This window comes from Ammodytes marinus (assembly GCF_949987685.1).
Source record: "Ammodytes marinus genome assembly, chromosome: 7".
NCBI classification, from domain to species: Eukaryota; Metazoa; Chordata; class Actinopteri; order Uranoscopiformes; family Ammodytidae; genus Ammodytes; species Ammodytes marinus.
In genome coordinates, this window is record NC_137211.1 from 9,593,335 (window position 1) to 9,612,900 (window position 19,566).

At 39.8% G+C, this 19,566-nt stretch overlaps 1 protein-coding gene across 1 annotated transcript in view; it reads left to right on the forward strand.

Annotated features, from left to right (window-relative positions):
- The window catches only part of pex14 (peroxisomal biogenesis factor 14), a 45,653-nt gene that overhangs the window by 5,474 nt on the left and 20,613 nt on the right, over nucleotides 1–19,566 (forward strand). The window contains exon 3 of the mRNA XM_080030522.1: nucleotides 13,868–13,952. Coding sequence (XP_079886648.1) covers nucleotides 13,868–13,952 — 85 coding nt within the window. The remainder of the gene's footprint in view (nucleotides 1–13,867; nucleotides 13,953–19,566) is intronic.

Below are 19,566 nucleotides of genomic sequence, written 5' to 3' on the forward strand. Positions count from 1 at the left end.
TCCGAATTAATTATTGGGGCAGAATAAGAAATGGGAGCCAGTAATGAGTCTGGTATGGTAACTCCATCCTGTCAAGAAACTAGGCTACCATTTAGTTAGTCAAGGGAACCTTCTCTGAGATTTTCCTTTTTTCCTCTTTGCTCATTACTTTAATTGTAATTGTAATCCTTTATTGGAGCTGTCTGCAGTAAAGGAGAGTTATGGTACGAGTGGGGGCGCGAGCTGTAGAGATATTTCATGATTATTGGAGAAGACGGTCACTAGGTGGCAGCCACTAGTTCGGCCTCGCTGTAATTACCCGGTGGGAAGTGATGGCGGAAACCGTGTGTGTGTGTGTGTGTGTGTGTGTGTGTGTGCGCGTGTGTGTGCGTGCGTGTGTGTGTGTGTGTGTGTGTGTGTGTGAACATGCAAGGGTGTGGAAAGAGAAATTTCTCCGATTCGAACACACTCCTTGAAAGAGAGAAGTCGAATACATTGGATCACCTGCCATCTCAGAGTCAGTCAATAGATCTGGTATCCTGACACATTGACTGTTAACACGCCACATGCTCTGCAGAACAAAGGCATGTGTGGAAAGCATCTGTCTTCATATTTTTACGCTGAAATAAAAGAAAAGTCAGCTTACTTTCAAAGTCAACTGAAAATTGTATTTCACACTGCGGGCTAATGCAGAGTGATGACGGATAAGGTGATGAAACAACAGGAATTGCATTTTGTTTCCTACGCACATAGGTTTACATGTGAAACATCTGCACACCACACTACAGTTTTGTTTCGGTGGTCGGGGTGAAGTTTTCTCTCCTTTTTGAAAAGCATAAAAGCTCAATTCTCTGTTTCTCAGCACAACACTCATTGTGCATCATGCACTGTTTGTTTCGGTGGTTAATGATACAGGAAGGGCCCTCCATTTTATTGTTGCTGTGTTGCACTTTTTCCCCTCCTCGCCCAACCCCGCAGCCCAGCCTCCTTAGAGGACTCTGTATGAATTCTCACTGTCATGTCCAAGGACGAGTGGCGCAGGGTCAGCTAATTGCTTTTATGATTATGATTTCACGTCAGATTTATCGTGCATGCTCGGAGCACATCTTCCAGGTCCTGCCGACGTTGCTGGCTCAGATGGGGAAAATGAGTTTACAGCTTCTGGCTGTGACTTCTTGTTTAAGTGCAGGTCACACTTTTTGACTCATTAGAGTTGAACGCAGGGGGGTGAATCACACAGGCTTTTCCTGTAAAAGCCTCAGTTTTTCTATGGCGGTAACCGTACTTGTTGTTTTCATATTCGGCCACAAAAGAGCCTTTCTCTGCTCTGTCTTCAACATGTGCTCCAGTTTGGAGGTCATGATGAGTGAGGAATGACACAGACAAGGATTTTAGTTTGAACTTTTTTACGAGCTATAAATCACCCATCTCCGTCTCTGTTCGCAGATGAAATCATTACGCTTATTCCACTCATAGTATGCCAGAATTATCAGTTGACTTCTTTTTGATGTTGGTGACTTTTTTTTTTTCTTCTTCTACTGATGGTTCCTCCCACCCCTTTTGAAAATGATGATCACAGATGAGTCCAACCCATTTTGTTCATTTTGATATTGTGGTTTCATGCCTCATGTGCTGAGCCGGACAAGATCTGTGCTGCCAACCTTCGACAATAGCGTTTTAATCTTGGATTTTGATGGTAGCATTGGGAAATCCTTCAATTCCCCGTAAAGTTCATAGTAAATGAAGAAGAAGCTGTTGTCACCATATGTCAATAATAGGCATATTTTATGTAGATAGAGTTTCATGTCGTGACCCGTGGCTCTTGATTTGTTGCAGTAATTTGACCTCTCTCTGACCTTCCTGGCTGGGCCGCAGTGACAGATGCAGCCTGGGAATATGGTTTGGATAGTTTTCCAATGCTCAGGGGAATGTTAAAGCAAGCTTAACGCAAAGTTCATTTTGGAGACACATGTAAAGTCTGTGATTAGGCTGAATTCAATCAACTTTAATGAATACTTGGGACTTTATTTGTAGGGTTTTTCGTCTCAGCAAGTATATTAATGTAAACAGCATGGTAACTGAGCTGTAATTTCCTATTCTCCCACAATTTAGTGAACTGTCATAATGTGTTTACTTAAGAAATGATAGAAATACGACACCAGTTTAATTACAGCGTAGTCATTTTGCCTCAATATACTTGGGAAAGTGGCCTTATTGAGCCAAGCTTCCTTTATACTCTCTTTTCTGCTTTGTAATTACTTCAGCTTGATTTACGTTCTTTTCTTTGTGTTTGTGGCTGTAAACTGCTGGAGTGAGTAACTTGGTCTGAGAGTGGCTTGTCTCCTTGCAGCGAGGCTGGAAATCTCCCGATGAATCTGAGATGTCTCCGCTGTCAAGACTGCTCACATCGCTCTCAGCCTCCAATGTCACTTTCAAGGCATAATTACACAAGTTGTGTTGATTAGTATGAGAAGCAATTACGCCGGCTTTCCGCCGCAAATGGAGAATGTGATGGCCCTTGATTGACAGGAAGCTTCCTGGCTTTAATAAGTAAATGACTATGGTAATTCAGGTACTGAGACCCTTTGATTTGTCAGCATCTTTCTAATTTTTGTGATGTCCTCTGATTTTAATGAACACGAATTTGATTGAATCCCCCTTCATTTCCCCCTGTCCCTGCGCCCGTCTGTTTGTCTCTCTCTCTTCTCTCTGGCCAGCTAGTGCTCTCACGAGGGATCCATATTGCCTACGCTTTCAGAGCTATCCTAAACAATCTTGCTTCAGATGCTGAAATGATTTCCCTCTAAATGAATCTAGCGTGTGAAAATAATAAAAGAAAAAAAGAAAGAAAAGAACACAATTGCAATGTTGGCACGCTATTCATAATGCTTTTTAGCACATTATGCTTTCAAGTGTGGAAATCAGAGGAAAAATTATTTGTAATTGACACTTTGGGGAACATTTTTTCTCTCTTTTTATCTGGCTTCCCAGTAAGTTATTAGCTGTTAATTTGTCGGCAAGCTCCCCTACAGCGCCAGATATTTGTTCAAATGCTGGGATCCCCTCAGTGCATTTATAACTACACTTCTGAAAATGCTGCCCTGTCTAATTATGTAATATAATACTGCCTTTTAGGCAAGTTTCTTTTAATTGAATATTATTAGTTCTAGCTGAGCTGAAGCTGTTAGAATAGCGGTGCTTAAAATAGCTCTCTATACTCTAGAAAGAACATAGTGATCTAATGCAAAATGTAGCTAGGGTCTAAGTATAGCAATCTTATAGATGGTAAGCTTTTACACTATGATCTTTCTATGCAACATATTTGAATTAGGGCCAAAGATTTAAATAATGCTGAAATTTGATTGGCCCAACCCTCAGTCTCATATTTCTTTCTTTGTTAACCACAGTTGGCCTAATCAAGTAATTCCCTGTTTGTCTTAGTAACCCCCTATAGAGTCATACATGCATAAATATAATAAAAGAATTTGCTCTTGCACTCTCTAGCCCAGCTGTAATTTATATGGATTGAATGAGTGCTGCATTGTGGAAAAGCAAGAGTGGACCAAATGCTCGTTTGTCACCTCTAATAAATGTTGGAATGTAAATTATGAAGTTATGCTTCAGATGTAAATGCACTTTATTCCAGTCCTTTAATGTAAACAGCCCACTCCAATACATTAAGGGGTGGGGGGATGGCAGAGGGGGCTTTGACTTGGAATTTTGACTGTTTTCACAATCAATAATAAACACAAAAGAGCCTCGATGGGGAACGTTATAACATATCTGAAGTCGGGTTCATAAATTATTGCATGAAAGCAGCCTTGTATACCAAAAATGTAAATACATTAATGTTATTAATAATGTAGTGACTAATAGTTCTATCACGACTGTAATAGCAGTTTAATGGAATATGACAGCAAGAATGTATTACACTTCTTACATTTAGACAGGACCTCACATGACATTTATCAGGGATTTCTCAAACATTTTTTTGATTATTTTGTTAAGTTAATTGCTTCTTTTCCCCCCAACGTCTTCTCTGGGAGAGGGGCATAAAAAACTGGTAATGGATATTAATTAATATGTGTCAGTTTTCTGGGTTTGATTAAAAATAATGAAAGCAAAATGCTAATGGGATTTCAGAGTTTCTCTGTGTGTGGCGCCCTGAGATTGTGGCTTTATCCGGGGAATCTAAAAGAAAAGGGAGATAGTGGGGCTGCTCTCTAGACTAAAATGAAAGTGACAGAATACAGAAACTGAGATAAAAAAATCTAAAAACCTGCAAAAATAGAGCACTTAAGTCATAATATTGCACTCTAATTAGCTTAACTTTAGATGGGTGATACAGAGGTGAATTGACAGTAAACAGTAAAACAGTAAAGTTTTCTGTGTGTTTATTATGTAAAGTTGAGCTGGCTTCAAGTCATCTTCTCCTTTCAGAATATTGTTTTCTAACCTGCAGATGAGGGAGTTTTGCTTAGTTTTGCTGTATTGACAAGTTGTTTTTAATGTTACTGTGAGTTTTTTTTTTTTTTGGGTTATTTTCCAGAAAGAGGATGTATAGACTTGTTTTTCAGAGAGGTAACACCTGTGTTTTTTCAAGTGGTTTTTGGCCTTTGATACAAATTAGATGTTCCTCATTCCTCTTTAAAATTGAACTACACTTCACTTGGCACTGATTATAGCAGGGTGTCTATGCCTTCATCCATAGTCCACTACAGTCAGCATGGAGAAACCCTTGCCAAGATTTATTTGTGTCTGTATGCAGTCTTCAGCAGAAAGAAGACTTTTAAAAGCTATCATTAAGGTGGGGCACAAGTGTAGACCAGCAGAGAAACAGAGGCTGGCACAGTAAAAAAGCAACGGTTGCCACTGGCACAACTGACTATTATCATAACACCTGGACTGGCTCCCCTCCCTGGTATGTGCGTCAGGACTGTTGACTTCTTGTTAATGCAGTGATTAACAGGAGGATTGCATTTGTTTTCCTGTGCAGCTCTGCTGGCAGCAGTACTTTGCTTTCTCTTTGATTAAAATAGTAGATGGATGGATACATTGTGGCTCTGTCATGAACTTCAAAAGAAAGATGATGGAAGCGGAATAAATGGAAGTAAGGCTGAGGCCTTTGTGTCATTTCAAGATTGTGTTTACAATGGAGTTTGTGATAATAAAGGGAGGTGTGTTGGTGGCATGCAGTTACGGCTATGCTTAAAAATCGATACGGCAATATATCGTGGTATCGTATCGTCAGCTCCAAATAACGATATTTTGAAGAAAAAAAAATCAAGTTCTAAAAGGGTTAACTACAACCTCCATTCCTGTAGATGTCGCTAGACTAGTTGTTTCTTATTGGGGTGTTTTGAATTTTAAATATAGATTTAAATTAAATAGTTTTGACTCAATTTGTCCACAGAATCATCAATATTATGCGATCTGATGTATTTAGACCCAGATTCTACACAGAAACTTGTATATCAACTCTGATTTTACATTTTCAGTGAACTATGTGGAATATTGCAATATATCGCGATATGCATCGTATCACAATGTATCGTGATATATCATACCGTGACCCTTTTATCATGATAAATCATATCGTGAAGTTCTTGCCAATACCCAGCCATACCAGCAATCCTGTGGAAAGCGCAAACACCCTTTTAATCAGATTTTAGTGTGTCACTCCTTATAATTGCCTACGTTTCTCTAGTAGTTGCTATCATTGCGTGACATGTCTCCTGTCCGTCCCTCCTCATATCTATAGGATAAGGTCATGGCTTTCTCCCATAGCCTTTTAAGTACTTTTAGGTATCATGGGGATGAGAAAAGGAGAAGTGAAGGGGCTTCGTCAAGCAGCCTGTACTTCTGAAATGCAGAGAGTGGCATTGTCATGTGTTTTCTGTGTCAAGGTCGACAGAAAATGTCAGAACAGGTGCGCGTCTGCTGCTGAGCTGCTTGCCAACTCAGCCCCTTTGCTGTAATACACCACCCTGTGTGACATTATAGTGGTTCACTGTGGGTTGTCTCCTCTCCCCTTTCTTTTGGAGAAGCTTGGTAAAACATGTATTTTCCCCCTTCACCACGTGAGTTGATGTAGAGTTCAGATGGGTGTTGACGCCTAAACTGTGACCACTGCCTCTCACATAGTCACAAAAAGTATGGCTGCTGTGCAGAAGTGACGTGCAACATTCCTATCTGATTACTCCTTTTTTTTCTTCTTTTTTTTTTTTTTTTTCTGGTGTCTTGATCGGATCCAATCTTCCCATTTAAGGAGACATTATTTTGATGGAGATGGAAGCCCATTTCTTTAGATAAAGAATGGGTCCCAGGCTTTTTAGCAAAATATAATGTACATTGTGTTTTTAGAGACACTCTAAGGGTTAGATCTTTTTTTCAAATTAATACATATGACATTTTTTTTCAATTTAAAGTGATTTTAGACAGGTGCATGGGGTTGTTAAGGAGTAAGTGTTCTGATGTATATCACTGTCAAGTCTTGTATAGTCGTTTGCGATCAGCATCAGGCACACATGTTGCAAAACCTGAAAATTCTGTCTTCAACTTCTCAGAAAGAGGTGTATTGTGTTAAGGTGTGGCATTTCTAAAACGAATATCACACATGCTTTTGTCACTTCATGACATTCTAACCGCTGTAATCTCTAGTGTGTAGCCTCGCTGTTTCAGAACGGTTGAAATGAAGAATTATTATTCGACCCGACAAACTGTCTTGGTTGTATCCTCTCTGGCATCGGGTTAAATGAGAAGAATTAAAAATGGTTACTTCTGTGACCCCAGATGAATGTTGTTTTCTGATGCTGTCAGCACCGCACTCTTTTTCTGCTTATCCTACTCTCGAGGTTAAATTCTTACTGGCAGTTGGAAGCCTCCAGAAAAGGAGAATTAGCCAACATTTTTCTTTGTCACTTAGTGTGATCAGGAACAGACTCTGCCTGCTCTCTTTCTCCAAAACCAAACCAAGGTCTACCGCCTCGAGTTTCCCCCCACTCATTTGATGGTGATTTCAGTCCAAATTATATGCGGTTGTAGATGTGTGGCCCATTGTCTTTGCAAGTGTGTCTAAATGTTTCTGACAGGTCTTGGTGAAAGACAGGCCGCAAGGGTAGTAAAGTGCCAGTCTTTTCCTCCCCCCTTTGACTCCACTCATACCACCCCTGACCAGTAGATGGCGATGTTAATCTTCTCTGGCTCTGCTCACGCTTTGATGCGTCTTCCTTAACACCATCCTTCTCCTCTCCTTCTCTCTGTGGCACTCGCGGAGGAAAGAGGGGTCTCACCCCGTGTGGAGGGGTCATGCCACCAATTCCTGGCCCCCCTTTGAAGACCATGAAATTGCTGATCCAAGACGCACGATTAGTGCATTCAGCCTATTGACTGGAGAGGGGTTGACGCACAATTATAATGTCACTGGAATGTCACAATCTGTCTGGTTGTCTTTGAGCACGCTCTCATCCGGTGGCACAGTGTACCCAAGAAGGAATCATTTGATCAATAAAAGGACATCTCTCCCTCTATTGTCACTGGCCTTCTCTATTCTAGTTTTATTAGTCAATTTGGCAGGCTGGCAGGACTGCACACAAAACGGATGCCAACCTGCTGCATCTTAACCCCAGCTCTCTGCCTGCTTTATTTGCCTATCGCACTTCACTTCAAGTTCCTTAACTGTGTGTGTATTGCAGGGTGTGTGTATTTGGGTGGGTGAGAAGCAGTTTGGATCAACAGAGGATAGGCTTGTCATTGTAAGTTGATTGTGACGGAGGTGGCTCTTCTTCCGACACCACAACACAACTTCTGTGCTGTGTCGCTTGGACACAAGCTTCACGTTGTTTGCTGCTGATGCCGCTTGCGTTTTGCCTCAATCAACTAATTGAATGTGAAAGGCTTGTGGGCCTTGATGTGAAGGACAACACACTGAGCGATGGCAGTTTTAAGAAAAGCCTTTGTGTTTTGTTTATGTGACTCTAGCTGAATGCTTCTTCCATTTCAGTTCACAAAATAACTTTTACTGATTCAGGCAGACCAGTTTATTAAGGCTAAACACTTGAAATGTAAACGTTTGACTTGTTAATATTAACATAATTTTCTTTAAATGTGTCTACCAATATCATGTTACTTCAGTTGTGTAATTTGTTGTGTTAAAAAAGCAGTGGACAAAGTTGTTATTTAAAATGTTACCGGTATATAATCTTTTTTTTTTTTTACCTGTGTTTGATGTCTTATTTCACAATAAAGCTATTCACTCGTCACACCTATTGTAACCAAATTACAAGCATTTTTATTTTGTAAATTCCACCAGTCCATTGTTTCATCGTGAGCACTCCTGTTTTGAGTGTAACGCTCATTCTCCATGATGAAAAAGCAGACGGAGCTGCTTGTCACAGAATGTCATCATTGACTGTAAAATAAATAGAAAAAACAAAAAGAAAAGCGTTGAATTACAGGAAAGAGGCACTGCATTAAAGAACAAAGGAGATCGATGGCAGTACATAAAATTTTATGCGAATGGAAAAAAAAAAAATCAACTAATTAAAATTGATTACTCCTGCTTTGTAAATGTGTTTCAGAATTAAATTATTGTATGAAAACATTTTGACCAATCGAGGAGCTGAGGAAGTATCCATTACTGGATTGCAGCTGAGAAGAGGCTGGAATGTTTTGTGGTGGCTAAGTAGTTTGCTGTGCTCCGCTGCGACTCCCCTCTTGCACCCCCACTGCTAAAGTGCCATGGGTTAATCTCTGATGACCCTCATCTCTCAGAGCAGCTCCAGACTCATGGTTTGGGCCTTTTACCTGAATTAAAAGGAATTTGTGGGCTATATAAGTATTTTTCGTCCAAAGTGGGTGAATGTGAGGTGTCACTGAAGGAGTTGCTGCTCTTTAGTCATCGTGGGGTTCTCAGGGCCCCGCTGGGGATGTCCTTATCTAAACAGTCATCTGTCTCGCTAGTTAAGCAAGGGCAACCCCAGGCAGCACCACTGACAGTTACACATTAAGAAATGTCAGACTTGGCTTTATACCGCCAAGCTCGTTTTGGAATAGGCAGCTGGATGCCACACGTTTCAGATCTCATAGGAATAAAAGAAAGGCTTCGCTTTGTTGTTGCTTCATCTCAATCGTGCTGTCAGATTCACTGCTTTGTCTGCACTAGTGTCTAGTTGTCTGTTTTTTTTATTTTTTATAAAATTCCGTTTATACAGGTCTTGAAAGTGGCAGAATAATTTTTTTAAACTGCAGCCTGGAAAAAGAAGTAAGACAAATCACACTTTAAATTTACAGTGTGAAGTGAAGCAATTGTATGATGACATCACCTTAAAATATGTGGCTACAGTTTTGAATTATAATTTCTCACAGAAAATGAAATATTGCTGAATGAAGCTTTTGAAGAGAACGCGGGAAGGAACAGGGCAAACTATCTTAATCCTCCATTAGTCATAGTGTAACTCCAAAAGGTTGTGTTTGTGTTATCTGTATTCATCTGTACTATGCACAGTTTTTACAGTTTGATTGTGTCCTCGCTGGATGAAATGTACTTTAGCCTGTAGTGTGTGTGTGTGTGTGTGTGTCTTACCGCTGAACCCACTCAACTGTTCCATGTTTGTGATGATAGCTGTGATAGGGAAATGCTGCTGAATGGAAAGTTTGGTCTGGTACATGCAGTGGTCTTGACAAAAGCTTGATTTTTCTGTCCACCCCACCCCCGCCTCTTTACAAAAATTGCATAATGCGCTTTTGATGTCATGATTGTAGTCTTGCCCATGGCTCTAAAAGTGACACTGATACAGTGCTGAATGTTATTTTTAAACCTTTGCACAGCAAATGTCGATGAGGTTTTCCATGACCCCTTTTCATCTATTGAAATGTTGTCTCTGACCTTTCCATTTCAAAAGTTACGATCATTCGATAAAGATTGACCACATTTCGAAATTAGAAGAGTAAGACACCGAAAACGTAACCACTGTACGCACTCTTTTACTAACCATTCGTCTTTAACAGTAAGATAAGGTTTAAACTCACTCATATTCTTGTCAGGGAGGAGAAAAAACATTTCAGTGGTACATCTCTAAAGTTGAATTCCGGTAGTGGTGGATCATTTATTTTTCTCACTTTGTCATTTCTCTGAAAAGCACTGGCCCAAAACTGAAGAAGGAAATATAACATAAAGCTTTTAATGTACAGTCATTGTCAGAAAGTCTCGGCTCCAGCTGGGCTGTTAAAGCTCCTGCGGTGTCTGGACCGGTGTGGAGGTTAGTTAAATGATGGGATCTGATTCTGCACCTCACTTCCTGATGTCTTAACAGGGTCAATAATGTCCTGTAGCACCTCCCCATGCAGCCCTGCTTCCTCCACTAAAGGTCACATTAAGGGGGCAAAGGTGTCACAATTAGACGGGCATTTAAAGCCGCTCTTTTTCCAAACGATTACAAAGCACTGTTGGCCACATCAAGCAGCCAGGCGACTAAAGGAAACAAAAATAATAGCATTAAAACTTCATTCCTTCCTGGCAGGGCTCTGGTATCACAAAGGTATTGGGTTAAGTCATTTAAGACAGCTGCCTCTGATAGCAAATCATCCATGAAAGCACCAAATTAATATGGAGCTTCATTTTTCGCCGTCTCTCACTTTCTCTCACTTTTGGTCCTCCAAACGTGTGTTTGGGAGGGGAGGGGGGGGGGGAATTTGAGACTAGCCTAACACAATTTTTGTTCATGTCTATCAGTCGGTTATTATATCAGGGGCACTTCTCCGCAAATGTACAGGCCGGGGCAATTTGGAATGAATTGATTCACACTGAGACTGAATCCTATACTTGCTAATGATTTCCTTTTAGACCCTCCATTGTACCCCCCACCCAACTTCTGGTTCCATGTCTTCATTGTAGCAGACAAAATGTGTACATGTACCTCTGTGTGGATTTGATGACATGAATCAAGGAGTTGCTGTATAAACACATGCCAATATTTAGTAAAGTAAAGATAAAGTTCTAGTTTTTGAAATTGTCGTTTTTACTCGCGGTGTTGTTCCATGATGCTATGACACTTAAAAGGACATGAAGTTGAATCAGGCTGTTCTGGTGAGATGTCCAGTAATTTAATCAAAATGTATGTAAGTTGACAAAGGATCACCTGATAGAGTGCATAGTACCATTTACAATGAGAGCAAGTCCTTTTAACAGCGGCCCGGGTTCGATTGCGACCCCGGCCCTTTGCCATCTTTTCTTCCTGGCTGTTTCAGTATAGGAAGTATGAATTTCTATAGGTCTTACTGTATATCATAGTTTAGTGCTATTACTAGTTGGAGCAAAAATATACAACTGGTTACATGGATTCCCTCAGGCGTCTAACCATGTGGTTCGATCATAATTTGATTTTATTCTCATTTCTTACAATTTAAGGTATCACAATTGTAATTTTCAGACAAGTGCAGTGCAAAGTCTTGTCCAATTCAAACTCAATAACATTGCTGCAATTGTGTCCGTTCATCAACTTCACCCCCTTTAAGTGTGTTGGTTAATGTTATCTCTTCCTATGATTGAGTTTTCGCCTCTTTTTCAGCTTTACCTGACACTTTATTGGTTATCTTGTTTGTAATGATTATTGCTCTTAACATGGAGCACTTTGGTGCATTAGCAGCCGAAGCTTTACCCTGGCTTTACAACACGGCCTAATTGTTGCTTCAAACAAAAATGATTAATTAGTTTTCCAATAGGAAGGAAATTTGCCTAATCTTTATTTTAGAAATTTACACTACCAGTCCAAATGTGCCTTGTGCTGTCATCCATCTTACCACCCCCTAAAAGCCTAGTTGTGTGCTACCCAACACTATAACTGGGTTGATCCATAAGTCAATAACAAGACAAGACTGAAACCTGTGCAATGTGGTTATAATTGATTGAGATGTCTGGGTGGAACTTGTGCAAAGCATTTATGTCATCTGCTAAGAAGTGCACTTTTCCTCTCCCTGAAGATCTACCACTACAGTTTTAACCAAATGGACATTTGCCTCATTAGTTTGCCGCTGAGCTAGCTGCGGTCCCTACTAAGATGTCATACTTATGCCTATTAACATTGACAACATTTTTTTTGTCAATGTTGGGCTATTGAAGCTTTAGGGGAATGTAAACAAGGTTTGCTCATTCAGCATATTCTTTCTTCCTCTATTAGGTCATTACCTCTCAAAGGGCCTGCATCACTCTGTTTATTTACTGGAATAAATATTAGATTGTATTGTCTCATGTTCCTGCCGTTTGCCACAAGGAGTCTTGAGTAGTTGGCTCACCTACTTGAACGGTAAACATTTTGCCGAGAGCAGTATGATGTTGGTCTTGTTATCAAAAGGATATATTTTCTCTGTTTTGACTGTATCTTTTGGCCCAGAACATCAGCTGGGGGTTAACCATGCAAATGGTTTAATCTGCTTGTCACAATGAAGGTTCCGGGTGACTGACTTTAATAAGCCCTCAGCATATAGAGATACAGGAAATTCCATACCCCTTGCGTAACCCTTATGTACATCAAGGTCACGGTAGTGTCACAGCAAAATGGTAGATTAGTGTCAAAATAAATTGTGGCGTCATCTCTTGGGAGGAATCTGGTACATTTTGATAAAATATCCGACTGAAGTTAAAGAACTGTGTTTATCTTACAATAGTCCTACAATATCATGTCTTTGGATGCTGCTCAGTATTTTCACGTGTGTACCTAGTTTAAATAAGAGTTAGTAAGTTGCTTTTGAGCTCATTCTTACAACTCTAAATAAAGTAAAATATATTTTTCACAAGTCCGATAAAGTTGCCTGTGCTGTGTGATACTATACGGTGTACAGTGTGTTTGTCACAGAAATCGAGCTCTTCATGCAGTTTCCCTGCCACACCTCCCCGCTTGGATAAGTTTAAACTGCAATTCTTTTGGATTGAAACGGGTTCATAGTATATGCAATGCATTACCCAAAACGAATTACCACTGGCAGGGCGCTCAATCACTTTGTATCTTTCAACACTAAGAGAAAAGAAGAGTAATCAAAACCTTTCAACCTATTAGAGGGATGACTTTTACAATTGAATCACGGGGACCACAGGTGCGATAATAAGTCATCTAAACCTCCCCTCCAGTGTGTTTCCCCTTTCTCTGTGTTCTTACATATTTATCTATTTTAGGAGGCGCCACTTCACGGCGCCCACTTCAAATTTATGTTTTAATGCCATTTGAGGAAGATTTTTTTCTCTCACTCCAATTCTTGGAAATGCATACTGGGGTGGAAAATTAAGGTGCATCTCGAAGGAAAACATAATAGAATCGATGAATGCTTTGTGCACTTAAAACTACTGATGTTCTGATGCTATTTAACGTTCTAGTGCATTAACGTTTCAAGTCATTACAACATTCAGGCTGGGTGATTTGATCATGGCAGGTTTTTAACTGGAAGAATTACAGAAGTTTTCAGCCTAGGATTCTCAAGTTATTAGATACAAATGATCACCTCTGCATTAAGTATAGATTTTCTTCCACTGCGCACTTAAGAATGGAAGTTTGTCTTTAAGAGGGTAATAGCAAATTAAGCTCCATACTCCATTTGTCCAGCACTCTTGATGGGCTAATTTTATAACTGCTGATTTGGTCATTCCCCACATTTAGCTGGAAAGTGGTCAGATGGTCTTTCTCCTCACTGCTGGGTGTGGGGGCATAGAAGCAACTATCAAATGGAATGCACTTACGTTTTTTTTCTTCTTTTTTTTTCATTTGTATTTATAACGAACTTGTTTCTTAAAGGTCTAGACTGCTGTTTGTAAAAGCATCACTTTACTACAGACCTCGTCTTCTTTCCTCTCACATTATCTCATTATAAGGAACTGAATCACATGTTTGTCTCTTCCCAGATTTCCACTGCCGTAAAGTTTCTACAGAACCCTAAAGTACGTCAGAGTCCCTTGGACACCAGAAAAGCCTTCTTGAAGAAAAAAGGTGAGACATTTGGTTTGCTCTTGATTGTTGTTGAATGCAATGCAGGAAAGCCTTGAAAACTGCAATATAAACCTGTCAGAAATCCTATTAACATTATAATCCATATGTGTTTGTTTACAAGATGTGGGTTTGGCAGGGATGCACACACTGTGTCTTTTGGTAAGATTGGTCTATAAGGGTCAAAGGTCGTGGTTGTAGCTCTTTGCCCTGGGGGTCTAACAGGGGTCGATGTAGCTTCAGAGTGCATGATTCAGGCCCTGTGAATACATGACACACCAATTGGGATGCTCCTTTGGGTTCAGGAAAATTAATATTGACAAATTCCCTCTGCATTTTCAATGGAATTATCAATATTGCCTTCCAGCATTTTAACCCTTTTACTTAATTTAACTGTTATCGTAAATTTGAGGCGTGACACTGGGCGGTTGTTCTAAGCGGGGATGGTGGAACTGTTTGCTGGCTCTTCAGTTTCTTTGCAAATCATTGAGATTATTTCTGACACATGGTGGAATATTGTTTGTGCAAACTTGCAAAAAGCTTTTATTACTGTGGACTCATTTAAGTCGGCTCAATATAATGTGGGCGCTGGAAATGTGCAGTGTTGTGCCATGCATTTCTTACAGTCGACCTATCGCGGAGGAATGACAATATGTACACAGAGAGTATGTGGCTCTACCTCAGCTACACTCTTTGTGGCGAGCTTTCTTACTTCAGTTCTTCAATCAACACCTCTGTACTAAGGGAACTTTACCTCTGCAGTGCAGGGGGTCTTTGCCTCCAGCATTTGAGTAAACAAACAGTGAAAAGTGAGCCTAAAAGCTCCATGACAGAGGACGGTAACTTGATACCAAATCCATGGTTGCCGGCTGCTACTACACACATCTCATGTGGCTCTAATGAATCTTGATATCTTTTGAAATTTCTCCGTCTTGGTGTGTCATTATTGACAACTAAGGCATGTTCCTAATCTACTGTTGGTTATCTCAAATGTAATAAAGCCTAGTCAATACCAAATGATGTCATACTACTCCACATTTTCTTCTTACTTTCTGCCTGGTTGGAAACTCCACGGAGTTGCGCTATCCAAAATGGTTTGCTCTTACTGCACTTTGAGTCGATGAAATATGTATGATGCTTTAATGCAGATTTATTTTGGAAAGTCGGTTCCACTGTAAATCTAAACCCTCAATTTGCATAAGGACATTGATCTCAGGGAGAGAGAGGGTAAAGATAAGAGAAAAGAAAGCAATGAAACACTAAGCATAGAGTATGTTTGAGTAGCACTTCATACACAGGCATTCATACCTAAGCTTCACTCAGTTGTTTCAGGAAAGTGCTTTTCTCTAACCCTGTACTTCATGAGACTTTTTTTGTTGTTGTTCTTCTTCTTTTGAAACCACTTCACCACACTAATTCAAATAGCCGCCGTAGTTGTAAATGTTTGTTACAGGAAATGTTTTCAGGATTAGGCTTTTTTAAGCTTTATGTTGAACATTTTACATTTGCTATTCATTATCTAACTAATTGTCATTTGGTAATTTGAAAGGTAGCAGTATAGAACAAATGTTTAGAAGTGATAAATTATATATAACATTTATATAGTTTCTCTTTTATAATTTAATCTGTTTCTTTGTAATGCTGAGTTTAACACTGTTAGTGTTGCAACATATGACATTATGATTTGTACTTCTTGGTTACATTCAAAGGAATCTATATATACTGTTTATATATATATAGGGCCCGACTGATTTGGATTTTTTGGGGCCGATGCAGATATCGATTATTCTCGGAAAAAAAATCCGATTAATCGGACGATTACATACATTTTTTCCCAAAAAAATATATATTGAAAAAAATTACCTTTTTGAACCCTTTAAAGCCACTACGAGTAACATGGCACGTTGGCGTCCCCTTTGGACAAAAGCGGTAGTATTTTTACGACGCCCGCTGTCGCAAAGCTGTTTTCTAGCTTGTGCCAGGCGTGCGAGTGTGAACTGAGAAGGGCGCAATATAGTGCATGTCCGTGTGTTGAAAGTGTGAGGACTCTTTTCGGCTCCGTGAGAGTGGTTTTGACACTGCATCAACTAATGCCAGTCATTGCTACACACACCTGATTGCAATGAGTAGATGCAGCAGTGTCACCTAACTACTCTCTCTCACAGAGCTGAAAGATTACGTGTCCTCACAGAAAGCGAATGAACGAGAGACGGCAGTTAGTATGGATCACGATGAGGTAATGTGTTTGTGTTGTTGATGTAAATAATGACTATTTCAGATAATGGTTATCTGATGATGGTGAAGCAAAGCAAACGTTGTGTTAGTACCAACCGCTCATTCATTTAGGAGTAAACACTGCAGTCTAGTTTCGCTCTCGTGAAATTGTATACACGTTGCTTGGCAACGCCCTCGTCCCGCCCGTAGCCTATATCACTCTCCCTTTTAGCTTTTCTTCATTGCATTCTCTTTTTTTTCTTTGATGGTTCAGCCCCTTTATCAGTCATTATGGCAACAAATAACTGTCTCAAACAAGGCTCCCGCTCCCCTTCCCTCACCTGGAGGGATAGGCTTCTCAAATCGCGTTGCAGCGCCACACTGAAATCTGCGACCAATACGGATATGTGACCATACAGCCTGAACGAGCAAACCGAAAATCGGACTGGGTGTGCGACCCGACCAAAAGCAGTAATAAAAACTATATAAAAACGTCTTTCTTTGCACTCATGGTCTCGTTTGCTGTTATAGGTAATTTATGATTATCAGAGGAAACATGAGGCTGTTTAAAAGATATTTAGATGTTACTCGTAGCCGCTTTAATATATATATATATATATAACTACTTTTTAGAATCAAAAATGTATGCAGGAACTTTTCTTTTTTGTAATATGCATTGTCTAAAAAAGTGTTACAAATATGTCTAAAGTGATATGAGGTATTTCTGAACTCAGACATTAAGCATTTAATTTAGCTGCAAGTCACTAACAGTCAAGAGATGACTAATGCCTCTGCTATTGGTTGCAGGGGGAACTGTCAATGTAGTGTAAATGAATCCAATGTATATTACAACACACCTGCTGCTGTGGCTGCTGCTGTAAATAGGCTATAGCTTTAATGCTATTCATTTAGGCTACCTCCCGGGCAGAAATGCATTTCACTAAACACGATTGGTTGATTAAAAATAAAATAAAAACTGCCATTTTTTGTCCGATGCCGATTATTCTGAGAGAGGCTATAATTAACCGGTCGGCCTCTATATGAAGCGACATTAGAAAATCATTTCACTGCTGGTTCATTTTCACTCTCTGGTTTAACTTTCTATGTTGACAAGAATTCCATTTTGAATAACCACTTCCCCCACATAATATTGTTTATATGTTAATTGAGAATATCAATAGAATATGATCAGTCATAATGATTGCTGATTGGTTGCTTCCTATTCTGGCCCACTCGAGCCATAGCAGACTTTTGCATAGACATAGCTGCAGGCCAATTCTCCCAGTTCGCCTGTTTTTCTTCACCAAGCAAGTATTGTCCTCTCAACCTTTTTACCTAGAAACTCAATCATCCTCCTTCTCCCACTGTCACCACAGCAAATGTGTCAGTCTTAATTTCTAATACAGTTTAATGTCATATTTATGTAAATACTTTTGGATTTTACTCTATATTAACAGCCAGAAATGTCAAAGCACACATAAAATGAAACAATACCATCTCCCGGTAGAGTGGAATTTAAATTGGATTCCTCTTGCTGCCAGTGCTTACGCTGGACAGCTGATGAAGGGGAAAATAGGGCCCACTTTGATTGCATGTTGCAGAATCTTTACACAATAATCTCGCCCGTGCATATTATTTCCCAGCACATTTGTGCCTTAATCTGCGCTGAAGGATGCCTCTCTGGTTACGTCTACTTTTTTTTTCAAAGATATCTTAATAGTGTGGTTTATTTCAATATTCATTGAAAAATATAATTCTCTGTTTTCCTTCAACTGTCAATTTCAGGATATGAATTGGCAATTATGCAGTCCAATATTTCTAGCTGCCCTTCTCGAGTCCTTGTTGAATAAACTGGATGAAATATTGAAACTTTGTCACTTAGATGTAATATAAATCAAGGTTTAAGATGTTTTTCTTTTTTCTGTCTTTTGCAGGGGAGTGGGGGAAATGAGTTGCATTTAAACTGTCTTGCGCAGCCATCTTGAAGCAATTTTGCTTTACTTGTTCCCTGCCACGATCAAGTAAATTTTATTGTGTTTGACTGAATTATAATGTGCTTCAGTCTCATCTAGTGAATTGTGCCATCTATGTCCTCTACAATTAACAGATGTAACAACTAAAGAGTGTTGGGCCCCATTTTGGCACTACCATTTAGCCCAGACAATTAGCAGTTACACACATAATTACCATAAAAAATCAAATTCTCAGGACACAGTCAACAACATTTTCCAGCTTTCAACATGTCACTTTGACCGTGGCCACTAAACTGACATCACTCAGCTGCTCAAAGATTACCAAACTGAGTGCGGTGTGTGTGGGAAAGTAAAGCACAGAGAGTACGCATACATTGTTGCATTACAGGTAAATTCAGCACGTGTAACAGCCACAGTACATTCTCTGTCAGTGAGACATAAATGATGGCTTGAGTTATTTCTTTTTTATGCCGTCCCAATTGTTATTGAGTTGAATAAATAATGCTTATAGATTTCACCCTGAGTAGAGGGCCAGTGATCGAGGGTCACTGTGGGCACAGGTAGGATGTTGGCCTATTACCATACATGGTATGAAGGTAAGGGTAAGTCTAAGGTTCATCATCCCAGATATTAATAGGATGCTGTTTGTAAGTGGGGTTATGTGACTCACCTCTCGGACAAAAATGACAATGACCAAGGCCTGCATAGAAGGTAAAGGGATTGATGTGGTTATAAATTACTCCACGGCGCCACCTAGCCTAGGCCTTGCCTACTTTGTCATCAGTACAAGGCAATAAAGCAGGGAAATGAGAGCAGAGTCCCCTTTTTTAATACATAAATGAATACTCTATCAGATTGGTCATTATTTAGGGCATGCTATTTTCAAGCAGTTGTACTGAACCAAATGACATGTAGAATCTTCTTCACCAGCACAGTATGAGAAACAGGTTGAAGTTGCACTCGACTTCTTAATAACCCTTTGACCTCCATCTATTTATTACCCAGCCATGTTTTCCCCCCCTTCTAAATATGATATTCAAAATGTAAGTAATTTTCACCCAAGGGCAACTTCATAATTCAGGCCTTGGAGGACAGTCACCCTTTACCACCCAAAATATTTTAGTAAGCAATTTTTATAATTGGCTGTCCGGCCTAGGTGTTGACCCATAAAGTCCAGAAGTGCCAGAATTGGAGAAGTGGATTTAATGTAAGAGCCTTGCTGCCTCTTTGCCCTTACAAAATACCCTGCAAATATGAGCCACTGAAAATAGAGCTGTAAATAACCTGACGGGCAATGGGTTTTCCTTTAAATAAATACCGATCAGGTTTATGTTGAAAGACAATAGAAAACGTAGCCCAGATATGCAGTTTACAGTATTTATAGCTGTAATATCGAGGTGCCAGCACCGTAATTTCATGCCCCAATGAGA